The sequence below is a fragment of the Drosophila ananassae genome, chromosome 2L (assembly GCF_017639315.1).
Source record: "Drosophila ananassae strain 14024-0371.13 chromosome 2L, ASM1763931v2, whole genome shotgun sequence".
NCBI classification, from domain to species: Eukaryota; Metazoa; Arthropoda; class Insecta; order Diptera; family Drosophilidae; genus Drosophila; species Drosophila ananassae.
The window spans coordinates 15575695-15593491 of NC_057927.1; the positions used below are offsets into that span (position 1 = coordinate 15575695).

Below are 17797 nucleotides of genomic sequence, written 5' to 3' on the forward strand. Positions count from 1 at the left end.
TAAAAAAAAAGAAACACTTTCTTATAGCCATGGACAGATTTTTAACACACTGTGCCTTGTCATTCTTCAATTGGGGGTATTTTCGAACCATCAGGATCACCACCCACTAAAGCTTTTCCAAAAATTCCCAAGCCTTCTATCCATTTTGTAGTACGTTTCTGTCCAGTGTGGAGTTAGGGATTGTTTCAATTAAATCCCTATTAGGACCAAGAAGCCCCCAATTAAAGATTGAAAGACATTGTGGTCTAGGTATCTGCCTATTGACTGTATATATTCAAAAAAAAGAACAAAAATAACATATTTGCGATATTAAAAATCCAAAACACACGTACCACAGATACAACAGATGCAGATACAGATTACAGATACAGATACAAATAACGGAAAGACGTAAGAAAAGACGTATGACGGTTGGCAAGCAAGCAGCGCACGCAGGCCTTTTGCTATTTGCAGGTAAAGCAGTTAACATTGTTAACAGCGGCAAAGCAGTTTTAATATAAATGAAAAAAATCGAAGAATTATAATTCTAATAGATCGAAACAAAAAATTGATAAATTGATGAACGGTAATTGGAAATCATATTTTCAACTGGAGCATTATATCGGTTGCGAAACATACACGTAAAAAAAAATATTGTGTAAAAAATGATTTATTATTAATTTATAAGTATAACATCAATAACAAAATGATAGCATAAACCGATGTAAGCAAAACGGAGGAGGAGGAGATAAACAACCAACAAAAGAACAAACAAAAAAATTGAAAAAATGAAACCAAAATAAATGAAAAATTATTACAAAAATTCATGGAAATCTGTTTATTTGTTAGCTGTCATTAGGATCAGTTATGGAAATATTTACTGATCCACATCAGTCCTATAAACAAAATAATTAGATCAATTAGGGTCTAATTAAGGATTAATTAGGATATCATGTGCCCCTCTAACAAACATCTCACGATCAGTCCACGCTTCCACTTAAGATCTTTAATTTGTAATTTATCAGGTTTGTATCTTATAGATCGAATGAGTTTTACAGGCTTTTAATTGGATGGAATTTTTGAGGATATAAGCTAGAAATTGTCATAAACCTTATACTATATCATGACTATATCATCCTGTTAAAAATTTAGCCATTTATTAAACAACTGAAAGAGAGAAATCTTTATAGCCAAGGGGTTTTCCCAATTAGCTTGAATCTTATCGAGGTCTTTGACTCAGCTCAGGGTTAGCTATTATAACTAGATTATGAAATAGACTATGAACTTAGTCCCCATATAAGCAGTGATCGGGCCGATACCGTTAGTTACATGTTAGCCAGGACACGAACCAAAGCTTTATGCTTCCGGCTCGAACCGTTCGAAGTAAAAGTTGCGATTGGCTATCCTACATCTTGGCTAAGGTCAGGCGGCTTAAAAGTTAGCCAAAGTGAGCGGATGCAATTACTCAATTGCTCTGGCCTTTGTGCATTATGTGTGCTGGTGTGATTGTGAGTGTGAGTGTGTTTTATGTTGGTCCCAAGATAATTATTATTATTGCCAAAGTAGCAGCGGTAGCAGCACTCAGGTGAACGTTCGCGGGTGGGCGAGATAGAGAGAGAGAGAGCCGGCCAGGGAGCATGAAGAGCTGAGTTTTCTTACCTGTTTAACCTGCTGCTCACGTTCAACCTGGTAGCAGCAGCGAGCGAGTGAGCGCCGAGCCGCGAAGCCCGCGAAAAGATATTCAAGCTAACTACCAAAACTCGAATATGTCAGTCTGCGAGGCCGCTTCGAGCGCTAAACACATGCGCTGCTAACCCAATCCGATTGCGAATTGTTAACAAAATCGGCCGAGTTGTACTACCAATTAGCGGTGATCTCTTAAATTCAAATGAGGTGAAAGAAAAGTGGTCGAAAAAAAAAAACAAAAAAGTGAAAACTTAGCTGGAATGCAACTGCAGAAGTCGCTAACCACCTAGATGTTAAACAGCCCCACCCACCCACGCAGCCCAGCCCAGTCCAGTCCAGTCCAGTCCAGTCCATTGAGATTCCTAGCGCACACATGCCGCTGGTAGAGTTTTAGCCAAGAGCGCCAAGTCACCACCAGCAGGAGTGGACCGGAGTGGAGTAGCAGGTTCGAGAGATCGGTGGAAAACCAACAAAAAAAAAAACAAACAAACACAGGAGGAACAAAGCAAACCAAAACAAAACAAGCGGAGCACAAAAGCGGCAGCGAAATCATGAATCAAACGCAAGTGAATAATTTTCTCAAGTGCTTCCTGCAAATCGATGAGCCCGTTAGCCACTGGGCATCACCCCGTCACGACGACAACGACGACGACGATCACGACCACGATCATGATGATGAGGAGGAGGATTCGAGTAGCGTGTTGGTGGCGAAGGTCACCGCCATGGTGGTTCTATGCTGCGCCAGCACCATCTGCGGCTCCATACCCTTCCTGCTGAACCGTTGCTACCGCTGGACGGAGACCCAGACGAATGCCCGGTCCGCAACGGTGGTCAAGTGCCTGCTCTACTTCGGCGGAGGAGTGTTGCTGGCCACCACCTTCCTGCACCTCCTGCCCGAGGTCCAGGAGGTCGTCGAACAACTGCAGGAGTGCGAAATCATCGGGGAGCTGAGCTTCCCGCTGGCGGAGCTGCTCATGTGCTGCGGCTTCTTCCTCATGTACTTCATCGAGGAGGCCATGCACACGTATGTCCACCACCACCAAAAGGACGAAGCCGGTGCGGCCTTTGAACGTGGCCACAGCATCCGGAACAGTCACCTGATGAAGCCCACCGATGGTGCTACTGCCCCTCCCCTTCCATCCGCCCAGCAGTCCAGCGCCGAGCTGGGAACCCTTTCGGTGCAGAACCTCCTGCAGAGCGATCTGGAGCAACAGAAGTTTCAGAAGGCCCAGCCAAACGGACACAGTCACAAAAACAACGGACATGGACACAGTCACGGACACGGACATGGCCACAGCCACATGCCAGTGATCGCGGATGATGCCTCCGCAGGAGACATGCTGGCCTCCTCCCTGCGCGGCCTCTTCATCGTGTCCGCCCTGTCGCTGCACGAGCTCTTCGAGGGAATGGCCATCGGCCTGGAGGGAACCGCCAGCAACGTGTGGTTCATGTTCGGAGCAGTGTCCGCCCACAAGCTGGTGCTGGCCTTCTGTGTGGGCGTCGAACTGATCGTGGCCCGCACCCGGACGACGCTGGCCGTCCTCTACGTCCTGACGTTCGCTGTGGTCAGCCCCCTGGGCATTGGCATTGGCATCCTGATCAACCACGGCCAGGAGACGTCAGGTCCCAGTCTGGTCTCGGCCATCCTGCAGGGCTTCGCCTGCGGCACTCTCATATACGTGGTCTTCTTCGAGATCCTCTCCAAGAATCGGTCGGGACTGCTGGCCTACCTGGCCCTCTTCGTGGGTTTCTGCGTCATGTTTGGACTGCAGCAGCTAAGTAAGTACTGATTGAGTTTTAAAACGTATTCCGGGACTGGCACTGACTCATTCCCAATTAGGAATTCATATTTTAAAACGATAATAAGCTTCAACTACTGAGTAACGCCTAGGCTATAAAAGAGTTAACATTGACTTAAAGGGTAATTAGTGCGACAGTCGCCGGGCTGTCAGATGAGATTCTTTAACCGGAATCGACTGGGGAATCGAATTGGGAACAGGTTCTATTCGGCTGATCCGCTGGACACTGCGTGGTTGGCCTTGTAACAGACCTTGTTGCGGTTTATTTTGCATACCTCCGAATACCTCCGAACTTCGAGATTTAGCCAAACAAACAGGTGACACGAAATTCCCGTCCCTCACATGAAGTCATCTCCGATGTCTACTTAAATCTGGGGGGGTTGCCCCATGAGAAAAAAAGCACCGAATGATGGAAACCACACTAAAGTCCATGCGTTGGATGAGCAATAAAAAAAAAAGGCAAAAAATACAAACAAAAAAGAAACAATTACCACACCCACAGGCGATTAAGGGGGATCGAAAGTCGGATACGTAAATATATGGACCAAGATAAGGGCGGGACAAAGCGGTCATAAATTATTGTCTAGATCGGGGTAGTCGAAAAGCGTTTCGGTGCTCACCATTTCCCAATCCTAAGCCTATCCGGCTAAAATTGTTTCGCTATCGATTTACAAAGCAGCCAGCTACTAGGGGGAAATGGGTTTGTCCAGATTGCGATTGGCACACTTGCTTAATAGCTTAAGAGGTTATACTTCAGATAGATTTATTAGCTCCAAGTACTGGGCCATGAAACTAACCTACTGTTCCACTTCACTTTCTTGTTTACAGCTTCCGGTGGCGGACACGGCCATAGCCACAGTCACAGCAGCTGCTCCGGCCATACGCACGAACACACCCACGAGACTGAGACCAGGTCGAGCTCCGGTCACGCCCACGCCCACGCCCACGAGCACGATCACACTAATCCATCCGCGCATCACAACCACGCCGAGGAGCTGGCCGCTGTCCAAAATTACGAGCAGCAGCTGCAGATCCTGCGGCAGGTCACCCAAAAACTGCTGGAGGCACATCCCAAGAAGGACGTCTAGATTGTATCTGCCGAGCAGAATCTTGATCTTTTCTAATTTCTAAATTAATTCTAAATTAATCCTTTGTATTATGAGCTGTAAATTGTATTTATGTAGAAATAAAAACTTATATTAAGTGAATGTATAAACAACTTGGACTAATTTTCTTTATGTCATGGCTTTGAATATTTTATTTAAATAGAAATTTAATAGCAGTCGGCTTTTTTTTATTCCTAAAGATAAAATATGGAAAGATCTCCGGGTAATAAGTTCTAAGCTTAATGCTTAACTTTTCCCTTTCATTAGCATTCGGAATGTGTTTGTTGATAAGTTCTTAACTTTTTCACGTTTTGTACATAAACCCTAAATAAACTGAGAAGTAAAAGATACAAGATAAAAAGATATTGTCTTGAAAAAGAACATGAAGTTGATCCATTTCTTGAAACGACAGTAACCTTTAAAATATGAGTTCAAATGGCTCAGTTTCTCTCCATACTATCACTTCAAGAATCTTAAAAAAACAAAAATATTTATATTGGAAAAATAAATATTAATACAATAATTAGGTAAATTTGTGTTTGTTTTAAAAGGGAAATATATATTTTGTGTGAATTACGTAGTTGTTGTATAAAGAAGGAATTCTTACACATCTCTTATTAACCACAAATTTAAATTGATTTATATTAGAATTTTAATTGGTTCTTTCAAAAGTAATCATAATTTATTAAGTTCGTGAAAGCTTCATATAATATCTCAAAACAGTTTAGTTGTTAAATAATATCTTTCAAATACCTTTCAAACGTAAACCCCATGAGCCCCATGAGTTTATTTCCCTTAAAAATATAGACAAAGTCTCTCTACAGATACAGCTCTTTACTAAATTGTAATAATTCAAAATACAAAATATAATTTTTGTGGAAATTTCAAGTTTTATGTATTTAAGAATATATACAATGTAGTTAGAAAGTGTCCAGGGTTTGAAACATTTTCAGTTTTTTAAAAATGCACGAATGCATTTTAAAGAAATATTGTTCAGTAGTATGTATCTAAAAGGTACAGAACATGGCCAAAACAATTTATTGGGCCAATTCCGCAGTTGAATTAAATTCCACTGTTCGAAAACCAAGTACGTGCCTGGGTATAAAGTGTTTTTTATGATCAGGCAGATTTCAGGCAGGCCCCGCTTGGCTCGTCGCGATTCTGAACATTGTGAAATTTCAGCACGATATCTCTCAATAGCAATATACAATGTACGTATGCGAATCGTAAAGTGGCTGTGAACCTATGGACGAGGCCTTGTTGCTAGGCCTGGTGAGTTCATCATGTGATCGGGTTTGTTTTTCAAATGCCACAAATGCTAGGCCACAATAAACACAATTTCCAGCTGATAACTTCATTGCTTGCGTAAATTTTTAGCACGATATCTCCGCCAAAAAGACGCAGACCGGTTTCAAACCGCTCCCGCTCGCAGAGCACTCGCTATCTCTCTGTTTTGTGTGATAAGTGAGATAAGAGTGCGTTCTCCGCACGAGCCAATCTGTCGGAGCGACAACATCAACATCTATGTACATACACCTCCTGCCGCTCCCTTCCGGTGCTTATTTTTTCCGGACCCGGACCCGACCCCTTGGGCACCCCCTCCGGTTGCAACGGAAATTAGCGCGTCAAGTGTCAAAGTGTGAATTGTCAGTCGGTAACCAAGTCGGCAGCAAATGAAAACATCTCCGTGGCTCAATTATCGCCTCCCGGGTGATCTTATTTACATCTTTCAATGGGCAGTGCCTTTGACGGGTTTGATGATGCTGGTGACGATGACTCCCCTCCCGTTGTGTTCCCAACTCGGAACTGGCCTTATCACTCCAGATGTTATCACACCCATTAGAACTATCTCGGCAGAGTGCACACACCTTAACTTTGTTGCAAAATCGTGTATGTAGCTCCGCAGACTGAGCAGGTTAATCTCTGATATTCTTGCCTGATAGGCAATATTATCATTTCACCCCATGCTCTTGAACCAAATATACTTCTGGAGGGCCTGCAGTAAATCTTTTAAGTCACTGGCATGCGAAAGGCTAAATAAGAGATTCCAACCAAAAATATACTATTTTTATTGCCCTTTCTGGGGGTACTCTGACTATTCTCGGACTACAAAGAACATTCTAAAACAGTTTCCATAATAACTAATTTAAAGCGACAATATAATTTGTATCAAAGTTTATTGTTGCTTCAATGTTTTCAATTAAACAAATTAAATAAATATCGTAGTCACTATTATATAGTAATATTATTTATCTTATAACAGTAAACCCTTTAAAATCCATCGATTCTCCGAAGTATTCACCTCAAAATCCTGGATTTCCATTCCTGGGCACTAAAAACGCTGTATCTTCGGCACTTCGCATCCGATTCCTAAACGGAATACCTCTTTCGAATTCTGGAACTATTCTCTTCAAATCCTCATCAAAATCTGGATACAAAATTTTCGACCCCCAATTTTCAATTTTTTTTAGGGGTACGCCTTCAAAATCCTGGATTTCCACTCCTGGGCACAAAAATCGCTGTATCTTCGGCAATTCGCATCCGATTCCTAAACGGAATACCTTTATCGAATTCTGGAACTATTCCCTTCAAAATCTCATCAAAATTTGGATGCTACATTTTCGACCCCCAAAGAATGCTCTATCGGAGTCAGGACTTTAAGGTCCTTTGAACTGCATCAAAAGTTTTTGCATCAAAGGACGTTTTATCCTTGAATTCGAAGAAAATCATATGTGTTTAGTATTCACTATCGTGACAACTTTTGTTCAAGGACATGAAGGATATGTTGGTGGAGATCGAAGGACATTAAAAATCTGATCTCAATATGGTATCCCGCTCCCAAATTGGTTGGAAAATAGCCGAGATATACATAATCGAAAAAACAGGAACTTAGAAAAATATTTGTTTTTGGCCAATTTTAACTTCCCCTCGGTGTTAACTTGGCTAAGACCCGATCGTGTTGGCCACTCGACGCGCCTTATTTTTGCGCTTCTAATGACCTATCACGATCCTGGATTGGAAGCGAAATGGCCGAGATATTCACAAAAAACTGTTTCAGAAAATAGAATCCACCTACTGGCCATTTCTGTTCGCCTAGTACTCCGAGCCTGGTGGCGGACCAAAATTGAAAAATTTTCAGCCACAAAAGTCAGTGACGTCACGGAATAGGCTGCGATCCGTTACGTCACCACTTGGTGGTATCTTGGCTAGACTGGGTTGCGTCTTGGCTGAACCGGTTGACCGTTTAAAGTCACCGGTTGATATTTAAATTTCGCGGGGGCGGCCAACTATTTTCGAGTTTTAAAAAGCCCGGGTAGGCGCGGGCGGGATCTATTTTTGAATTTGAATTCAAATGTAACGGACCGAAATGTGGATTCTGTGTGGAACATATGTGGATCCTTTAGCCAAGACACCCCCCAGTGTGACGTCACATGTAGAGATTCAATCCGTGACGTCACAGACTTTTGTGGCTGAAAATTTTTCAATTTTTGGGCGCTACCAGGCTCGGAGTACTAGGCGAACAGAAATGGCCAGTAGGTCGAATTTGATTTTTGAAAATGTTTTTTGTGAATATCTCGGCCATTTCGCATCCAATCCTGGATTGGGATGGCTCAAAAAATGCGGAAAAAGAGTCTCCACCTGCATGGCTAAAAAGTATTGGTATTGGCCACGTTAACACCGTGGGAAAAATGTTTTTGGCCAAACATTTTATTTTTGATTAGTTCCTTAGCTTATATCTCGGGAAATCCATAACCGATTTTGGAAAAGAATGCCATATCGGAGTCAGGACTTTAAGGTCCTTTGAACTGCATCACAAGTTTTTGCATCAAAGGACGTTTTATCCTTGAATTCGAACAAAATCATATGTGTTTAGTATTCACTATCGTGAAAACTTTTGTTCAAGGACATGAAGGATATGTTGGTGGAGATCGAAGGACATTAAAAATCTGATCTCAATATGGTACCCCGCTTCCAAATTGGTTGGAAAATAGCCGAGATATACATAATCGAAAAAACAGGAACTTAGAAAAATATTTGTTTTTGGCCAATTTTAACTTCCCCTCGGTGTTAACTTGGCTAAGACCAGATCGTGTTGGCCACTCGACGCGCCTTATTTTTGCGCTTCTAATGACCTATCACGATCCTGGATTGGAAGCGAAATGGCCGAGATATTCACAAAAAACTGTTTCAGAAAATAGAATCCACCTACTGGCCATTTCTGTTCGCCTAGTACTCCGAGCCTGGTGGCGGACCAAAATTGAAAAATTTTCAGCCACAAAAGTCAGTGACGTCACGGAATAGGCTGCGATTCGTTACGTCACCACTTGGTGGTATCTTGGCTAGACTGGGTTGCGTCTTGGCTGAACCGGTTGACCGTTTAAAGTCACCGGTTGATATTTAAATTTCGCGGGGGCGGCCAACTATTTTCGAGTTTTAAAAAGCCCGGGTAGGCGCGGGCGGGATCTATTTTTGAATTTGAATTCAAATGTAACGGACCGAAATGTGGATTCTGTGTGGAACATATGTGGATCCTTTAGCCAAGACACCCCCCAGTGTGACGTCACATGTAGAGATTCAATCCGTGACGTCACAGACTTTTGTGGCTGAAAATTTTTCAATTTTTGGGCGCTACCAGGCTCGGAGTACTAGGCGAACAGAAATGGCCAGTAGGTCGAATTTGATTTTTGAAAATGTTTTTTGTGAATATCTCGGCCATTTCGCATCCAATCCTGGATTGGGATGGCTCAAAAAATGCGGAAAAAGAGTCTCCACCTGCATGGCTAAAAAGTATTGGTATTGGCCACGTTAACACCGTGGGAAAAATGTTTTTGGCCAAACATTTTATTTTTGATTAGTTCCTTAGCTTATATCTCGGGAAATCCATAACCGATTTTGGAAAAGAATGCCATATCGGAGTCAGGACTTTAAGGTCCTTTGAACTGCATCAAAAGTTTTTGCATCAAAGGACGTTTTATCCTTGAATTCGAACAAAATCATATGTGTTTAGTATTCACTATCGTGAAAACTTTTGTTCAAGGACATGAAGGATATGTTGGTGGAGATCGAAGGACATTAAAAATCTGATCTCAATATGGTATCCCGCTCCCAAATTGGTTGGAAAATAGCCGAGATATACATAATCGAAAAAACAGGAACTTAGAAAAATATTTGTTTTTGGCCAATTTTAACTTCCCCTCGGTGTTAACTTGGCTAAGACCCGATCGTGTTGGCCACTCGACGCGCCTTATTTTTGCGCTTCTAATGACCTATCACGATCCTGGATTGGAAGCGAAATGGCCGAGATATTCACAAAAAACTGTTTCAGAAAATAGAATCCACCTACTGGCCATTTCTGTTCGCCTAGTACTCCGAGCCTGGTGGCGGACCAAAATTGAAAAATTTTCAGCCACAAAAGTCAGTGACGTCACGGAATAGGCTGCGATCCGTTACGTCACCACTTGGTGGTATCTTGGCTAGACTGGGTTGCGTCTTGGCTGAACCGGTTGACCGTTTAAAGTCACCGGTTGATATTTAAATTTCGCGGGGGCGGCCAACTATTTTCGAGTTTTAAAAAGCCCGGGTAGGCGCGGGCGGGATCTATTTTTGAATTTGAATTCAAATGTAACGGACCGAAATGTGGATTCTGTGTGGAACATATGTGGATCCTTTAGCCAAGACACCCCCCAGTGTGACGTCACATGTAGAGATTCAATCCGTGACGTCACAGACTTTTGTGGCTGAAAATTTTTCAATTTTTGGGCGCTACCAGGCTCGGAGTACTAGGCGAACAGAAATGGCCAGTAGGTCGAATTTGATTTTTGAAAATGTTTTTTGTGAATATCTCGGCCATTTCGCATCCAATCCTGGATTGGGATGGCTCAAAAAATGCGGAAAAAGAGTCTCCACCTGCATGGCTAAAAAGTATTGGTATTGGCCACGTTAACACCGTGGGAAAAATGTTTTTGGCCAAACACTTTATTTTTGATTAGTTCCTTAGCTTATATCTCGGGAAATCCATAACCGATTTTGGAAAAGAATGCCATATCGGAGTCAGGACTTTAAGGTCCTTTGAACTGCATCAAAAGTTTTTGCATCAAAGGACGTTTTATCCTTGAATTCGAACAAAATCATATGTGTTTAGTATTCACTATCGTGAAAACTTTTGTTCAAGGACATGAAGGATATGTTGGTGGAGATCGAAGGACATTAAAAATCTGATCTCAATATGGTATCCCGCTCCCAAATTGGTTGGAAAATAGCCGAGATATACATAATCGAAAAAACAGGAACTTAGAAAAATATTTGTTTTTGGCCAATTTTAACTTCCCCTCGGTGTTAACTTGGCTAAGACCCGATCGTGTTGGCCACTCGACGCGCCTTATTTTTGCGCTTCTAATGACCTATCACGATCCTGGATTGGAAGCGAAATGGCCGAGATATTCACAAAAAACTGTTTCAGAAAATAGAATCCACCTACTGGCCATTTCTGTTCGCCTAGTACTCCGAGCCTGGTGGCGGACCAAAATTGAAAAATTTTCAGCCACAAAAGTCTGTGACGTCTGTTTTTTATGCCAATTCCGATCCTTCTATGACAGCTATTGGATATAATGGGCCGATCCGTATGAAATCCGTATTTTAGTCAAATATGTGAAAAGTTTCAACCCTCTAACTTTAAAAACACTAAAGTTATGGCCTTTCCGATCAATCAGTAATATGGCAGCTATAGGATATAGTCAACCGATCCCGGCCATTCCGTCTTATATACTACCTGCAAGGAAAAGAAGGATGTGAGTAAAGTTTCAACTCGATAGCTCTAAAACTGAGAGACTAGAAACCGTCAGAAAGACGGACAGACAGACAGACGGACAGACGGTCCGACGGACATGCTCATATCGACTTAGGAGATGATCCTGATCAAGAATATATATACTTTATAGGGTATAAAAGGTGCTACCTAACTGCAAGGGTATATAAACTTCGGGTCCGCCCGAAGTTAGCTTTCCTTTCTTATTTACATTTAAGTTTAACGACCTTAGCCAAAAAGTATGCAAGAAAAAGCAACAGAAGTTTATAAAATTAAAAATATATTTGAAAATAAAGATAAAAACCAATATATTACATTTCAAATACTCAGTGAAACATCACAATTTTAGGTTTAGTATAAAAACAAGCCTTTCAGAGTTTAGCCAGACGGCTCCATATTTCATATCTCCAAAGGGGTCATTACCAGTGGTTGTTTTATAATTTATAGATCAATAAATTACGCAATACCATTGATAAAAGTGTACTATTTGCAACTTTATTTATTGTTTTGTTTGTATATTCGAAGTATATATTAAATTTGAGAGCTAATATTAAGACATCATTAACGTGGCAGATACAATGTGGTTAATAGTGGGAGGAGCGGTGAAACTGCTACTAAACATCTTTGGGAGTGTTCGGGTGGAGCTGGGGCGCAGGACTCTTAACAATTAAAACGTATCTAGTGGGTCACAAATAGGGCTTCGATCCTCTAATACATATTGACAACTGATCGTTACATATACATAGCGTTTGTTCTTTAGAATTTATGAATAAATACAATTTCATTTGGATTCGCTACGGCTAATCGTTTTCTTTACTATTTTAAATTCTCAACTAATTAAACTTTTAACCAATTTTTCTAAATAATTTATTTAGTACATGTATGTAGCATTCTTTATTCGCTGGCTGCTATTCCCCTTTCAAATTTATGTACAAATCAGGGCGCCTAAGAGCTAATAAAACATTGTGCTCGCAATTAACAATATTGCCAATTCGGTTCGGTTAAACGAGTTCTAAACATAAGTAGATAGATTAAAAACACAGTCTTATTTATGTATGAAAAAATCCAATGTGGGCAGAACCAAACTAAGGAGCAATTCAGGCAAGCAAGGTACGCGTAAGATATGTGTGCTGTTCACTCGGCAGTAGTTTCCGCACGACCATAGCCCCCAGCTCATGCCATCGAGGTGGTCACGGGCTGTTCGGCCGGATATCTTGGCGACATCTGGGCCTGTGGTTGCTGCTTCCAGGGGCGCCGCTTCAAATGTGTTTGCTGTGATCCGGTCCATCTGGAAGCAAAGATTTTATTAGCAAGCGGACTCTATGTTCTTGGCAGAGCCATACCTATGGTATTTGGAAAGCTTCCTTCGGTTCTGCGGCGAAAATCCGTCCTGGTCCAGTCGAGAACCTACGAACGCGTAGTTCTGCCCCACAGTGCCAACGAGAGGAGCTTAAAGAGTTTATAGTTAGTATAAAAGTTATATGTATTTCCCTGTTAAGCTTACTATGCTTTCGTTTGTTGTTGCGCTGAACTTGATTGGCGCCACTTGGCAGGAGTGGGGTGCTTGGTCCGAATTCCAACTGACCCTGGTGTCTCCGGATACTGCAACTGCGTCCGCGGCAGCCCTTCAAGTGATTCAGGGAGTCGTGCATATGGGCTCTCTCTCCGGGAGTGAGACTTGCAGCGCGGTTCGTGGTCTCAAAAGGATCTGTAAGGACCATTAGGTTTAAAGTTAAACAGAAATTTATGAAGAAATTCCAAGGATAATCCCACCTATCGTCAAATTGTAAAAGGTAATCAGGCCCGTGGTGAACTCGCAATACAGATAGTTGTGGGTGGCGTTGATTGTCCTTAGGCAGGAGTAGGTGTTGTTGTTGGCATTCATGCAGAAGCAGAAGGGACTGTCATTCCACATGGGTGCCGTGCGCCAGTGCTGGCTGTCGTGCAGAAAGCAGTTCATCTTCTCCGAGAGACACTCCTTCTCCAGGCGAGCCTTCTTCATGCGCTTGCGCTCCTTCTTGCGTTGCCGTTCCTCCTTAAGCTTCCTGCGCGCCTCTCGTGCCATTTCCTTGGAGTCCGCATAGCTACTGGGGATTAGGAAAGATTAGAAATGAATTTCATATGCCATATGGGATTTGCTCACATCTCGCCCACATCAGGCTCGCAGTAGCACTCTGCCCGCGAAGCGAAGTGATGGGTTTGGGGTTGTTCCACAGAATCGAAGGAGTTGGAACCGCCGTATCCCCGGAATATCTCCTTTTCTCCATCTACATTCGATTTGGGCGTGCTGCCCACATCGGTGAAGTAGCTCATGTTGAACTCGGGTCCGGCTCCGCTCTCCGTCAGGTGGGCCTCATTCCGACGACGACTTTCATTCCTCCGGTTGGCGGCCAAAGCATGTTTGTTGTTTTCCCGCAGCTGCTTCTTTAGCTCCTTCAGTTTCCCAATCTTGTCCTTTAGCAGCTTTATTAGCATGTCGATCTGGGCGCGAGAAGTACGCCACGTCTTCTCGTCATCGTACACCACATCCGAGCAGATGACCTTGCTCGTGACAGAATCTACGTAGCAACGGTGCCCCGCTTTCCCGCCAGCTGTTTTTGGCAGCTTTTCTTCTTGTCCAAACGGACTGGAGCTGGAGACGGAACTGGATCCAGTGCTGTGCTGGTCATGCTCATTGAACTTTAACTCCAGGGCCTCCAAAGTGGTCTGTATCTGTTGGATGACTTGGGTGATGGTCTCGTTGCCACCACTATTATTGCCAGAAACGTCTCTTTTCTGCCGATGAGAATGGTCGGCCAGGAGGTCCACAGCCTGGTGAAGATCCAGGAGCTCTTCCATCTCGTAGGGCAGCTCTGTGTGGAACACCTCCCGCTTGTTCCGCCGACGGCCGTGACTGTGCTGGGTCCGCTTGTTCACGCGATGCATGCCGGAAGAGGGAGCTCTGATCTTGGTGTACACCACGCCGTCCGGGGTGAAGCAGGCGCAGTTGCGTTGGAACTGTTTTCGGGGCATGGTGGCCAACTGTTGCTCCAACTGGAGCTAGAGGATAAAAGTTAGAACCAACAATTTCTCAATATATATAAAAACGTCGCTTACGTGGAACTTGCACTTGTGTTTCCGCCATCGCCCTTCCTCGTTGATGCACTTCCACTTCTGCCCGGGCAGGCAGTTCTTCAGAAGAGCCGGATCCGAGCACTCCGAGTTTAGACGCATCATCTTGGTTATGTAGGGGGCCATGGGTAGGTCGTTTCCATAGTGGTGCAGGAAGTCCTGCTCGTCCAACTCCTCGTCGCCCTCCTCAGCGGCCACGTCCTCTACGTCCTCATCATCGAGGAGCGCCGCGGAACTGTCCATAGCTCCCTTGCCGTCGTCCGTATCGTCGTCCTCATGATCTGTATCCACATCCTCCTCCACTTCCTCTGTCTGCTGGTGGGTGGATGTCGTAGAGGAGAGTCCCATCAGCGTGGAAGCGGTGCTGCTGCTCCTGAAGCTGCTTGGGGTGGTGCCCTCTCCACCTCCTCCAATAAAATCTTCCAGCAGCGAGCTGTTAACCAGCTTCATGCTCCGGCGGTCGGCACGAAGACGGGCCCGTGCCTCGGCAATCTGTTCGGCTGTCTCTCTCCGTCCCGAGCTCTCGATGAGGAAGCTATCGGGCCAGTTGTCGCGTACAGCGCGGTTCCTGCTTAGCAGAAGCGGAAGGATACTGCGTCCGTCCATGTGCTGGGGCGTTGGTACTCCGCCCATGTCCAGGAAAGTGGGTGCCAGGTCCACGTTCAGCACAATCTCATTGACTCTGTGGAGAGTAACCGTTCCGATTAAACATCAGCAAAGTAAGACCGGAAGGTGAAACTACTTACACCTTGGATGCCTGGATGCCCGGTCCACGGATGAGGAACGGCACTCGGACATCAAACTCGAAGGGAAAGCTCTTTCCCTTGATCAGTCCAAACTGACCCAGGTGGTAGCCGTGATCCGAGGTGTACACTATGTAGGTGTTGTCCAGTTCGCCCAGACTCTTGAGCTCGTTGTAGACCCGCTCCACGGCCACATCCACGCTCTGCAGAGTCTGCAGGCGCTTCGTCATCAGGAGATTGGTGAAGCGCTTGTGCACGGGTTGCATGGGTTCGGTGACCCGCAGGATCCACTGCTTGTCCGGGTTCGGAGCGTGATCATAGGAGGGAGTGCTGTAGGCAGACATAAGTCAGAAAAGTGGAGGAGTGCGTCTGGGATCTACTTACTGATGGGTTGTCACGTTGAAGAACAGGTGGCTGTACTGCGGAGCCGAATCCTCCGGGCCGTGTGGCGCCGGAAAACTCATGGTGAGGAGGACGGGCTTGCGCTGGTTCTGTTGCTTGGACGAGCGGAGGAATGCAATGGAGTCGTTGGCTATTAGATCAGGATAGTAGTCCTTGGCGTAGTCGAAGCCGTGCCGGATCTTCTGCCCGTTCAGGTTGATGCTGTAGTTGTAGTACTTGGAGTTCATGATCAGTCCACCCCATTCCCGCCATCCCGGCGGTATGTAGGATCCGTTGTACTTGTTCAGATACTTTCCAAAGTATCCCGTGCGGTAGCCGGCATTCGATAGATACGTGGCGTAGGATCGGGTCTCGTGCGTGGCCTGCCACTGGGGGCTGGAGCAGTTGTCGTTGTTGGTGAACACCATGTGGTTGTGCACGTACATCCCGGTGAGAAGCGAGGACCTGGCCGGACAGCACATGGGCGTGGTGGTGTAGGCGTGTCGGAACTCTGCTCCGCCATCCCGCAGCAAGCGCAGGGTACGCGGCATGAAGTTGAGGGATCCCAGCTCGGCATCCTGGTCGTCGGTCAGAATGAGGATGATATTCGGCCGCCGTTCCCGGGCCGCATTGGAGTCGCGCGAGAACCGCTTTGCGGAGCGACTGCGCTGCCTGTGGTGATCGTGGTGCTGAGATCCTGGCGAGGGCTCTTTGCTAAGCACGTGCAGCACAAAGAGGAGCAATATGAGGCCGCCAATGGCCAGGCGCAGACTGGAGCACTGCATCGTCAGGCTAGTCATGGAATTCCCTGTCCAAGGTGCTTCACAATCCGAGGCTTGAGAATTTCGTCATGGTTTGGTGGCCTGCAAAGAGGGAATCGCTTTAGCTAAGTTTGAACATCGAAGATGCTGCATGCCCCACAGCCCTGCCCCCCTCCGAGTTGGCCGATTTGAACCTGATTTCGGTTGCAGCTGCTGCTGTGCACTTGACGGCTTGGCAGCTGCTGCTCTGCCTGCCCCAAAATTCATGCACCAGTTGACCTCGACTCGAGTGCCCTTGCCGCCAAATAGTGCCAGCCATGATTGTTTGGCCAAAAGAGACGGAGAAGCTGAAAATCAGAGCGATGCACATTTTGTCCACTTATCAGAAAATGCCGGCGACTGTCAGCGCACGGTTGCAAGTTGCAGGTTGCAGGTTGCAAGCAACCACCCACTTAGCAACCTCCTGATTGCGGTAAAGTGTATTCGCGTCCTTGCTGAAATTTATGTGCCACTCGCCGTTAAGTGAAACTGCGTTCGCAGTGCTTTTCCTTTTTCCCTTATCCTTTAGCCCAATCCACGTGCATTTTCTTTTGCAACTTATGCCTGCTATGTGGCATTGAGCTGCCACCTCTCCAGCCCGAGAGCCACCCACACGACTGGCAATAAAGAGGTTTCCGGGGGCCGTTTAAGTGTGATTTATGTGGTGTGGTAGCTTGGGCCCACTATTTGTTGCTTTGCAATTGCCAGTCCGGAGGGAGTAGACTTCTTGAGGCACTTCTTTAAAAGTCAAATACCACCTGAGCACCTTAAGACCTTGATGCAGAGCCATTTCTATAGTTTACTAATAGAGGTTCCAAAGGTCCTCTCTAGGCCTTCTTATTTAACCATTCTGTTTAAAGCCCGAAGCAATAGCCTCTGTCCAGCCCAGTCTATATTTCAATCCTCAATCCAAAAACCTCTCTATAGTTACATAATTCCAAGCAATTTACTTCCTGCACAACACTTTTGGGTGTGGAGTTCACTCGAGTTTGACATTTCAAACAAAAACCAAAAAAATTGTAGTTGAATATGCAATCTAAAAAAAAATGGAACATACAAATGGAAATGCACAATATCCGGCTGGTAAATGGATAGCTGGATTTTGGCCAATTCAGTGTGCCACTTGAGCTTTGTTCGCCTTCTCATTTAAAATGCAATATTTTAGCAGGCATGTGATTGGTTTGTTTCTGTTCCTCCTCCATATTGCAATAGATACGGTATATGGGAGGCCAACTAAAGTGGCATTCATTGGCAGCTGGAAGCCTTCCGCCACTTGACAGATGAAACTTCCTTGTTTTTTCCAAGGCTATTTTCGTTTTGGATCCACAATTTGCTAGATGGCCGCCGATACACGAAGGAAAACCATGCGGATGGGGAACAAGTTTGG

At 44.9% G+C, this 17797-nt stretch overlaps 2 protein-coding genes across 3 annotated transcripts in view; one reads left to right on the forward strand and one right to left on the reverse strand.

The window, feature by feature from the left end:
- The first annotated feature begins 1543 nt into the window (after nt 1–1543).
- On the forward strand, nt 1544–4683 carry LOC6501260 (zinc transporter ZIP1). The gene is made up of 2 exons (XM_001954834.4): nt 1544–3444; nt 4293–4683. The coding sequence occupies exons 1-2, from the start codon at nt 2217–2219 to the stop codon at nt 4550–4552; spliced, it is 1488 nt and encodes a 495-aa protein (XP_001954870.1). The 5' UTR covers nt 1544–2216; the 3' UTR covers nt 4553–4683.
- A 7165-nt stretch (nt 4684–11848) lies between these two features.
- The window catches only part of LOC6499322 (extracellular sulfatase SULF-1 homolog), a 29813-nt gene continuing 23864 nt past the window's right edge, over nt 11849–17797 (reverse strand). Inside the window, exons 3-10 of one of the 2 annotated variants that reach the window (XM_001954835.4) lie at nt 15614–16473; nt 15233–15559; nt 14472–15168; nt 13519–14414; nt 13149–13459; nt 12880–13083; nt 12719–12824; nt 11849–12663 (exon numbers count right to left, since the gene is read on the reverse strand). In XM_001954835.4, coding sequence (XP_001954871.2) covers nt 12549–12663; nt 12719–12824; nt 12880–13083; nt 13149–13459; nt 13519–14414; nt 14472–15168; nt 15233–15559; nt 15614–16410 — 3453 coding nt within the window. In that variant the 5' untranslated portion in view covers nt 16411–16473 and the 3' untranslated portion in view covers nt 11849–12548. Of the gene's footprint in view, nt 12664–12718; nt 12825–12879; nt 13084–13148; nt 13463–13518; nt 14415–14471; nt 15169–15232; nt 15560–15613; nt 16474–17797 lie in introns of both variants that reach the window. The other variant, XM_032450414.2, reaches the window with a different exon arrangement.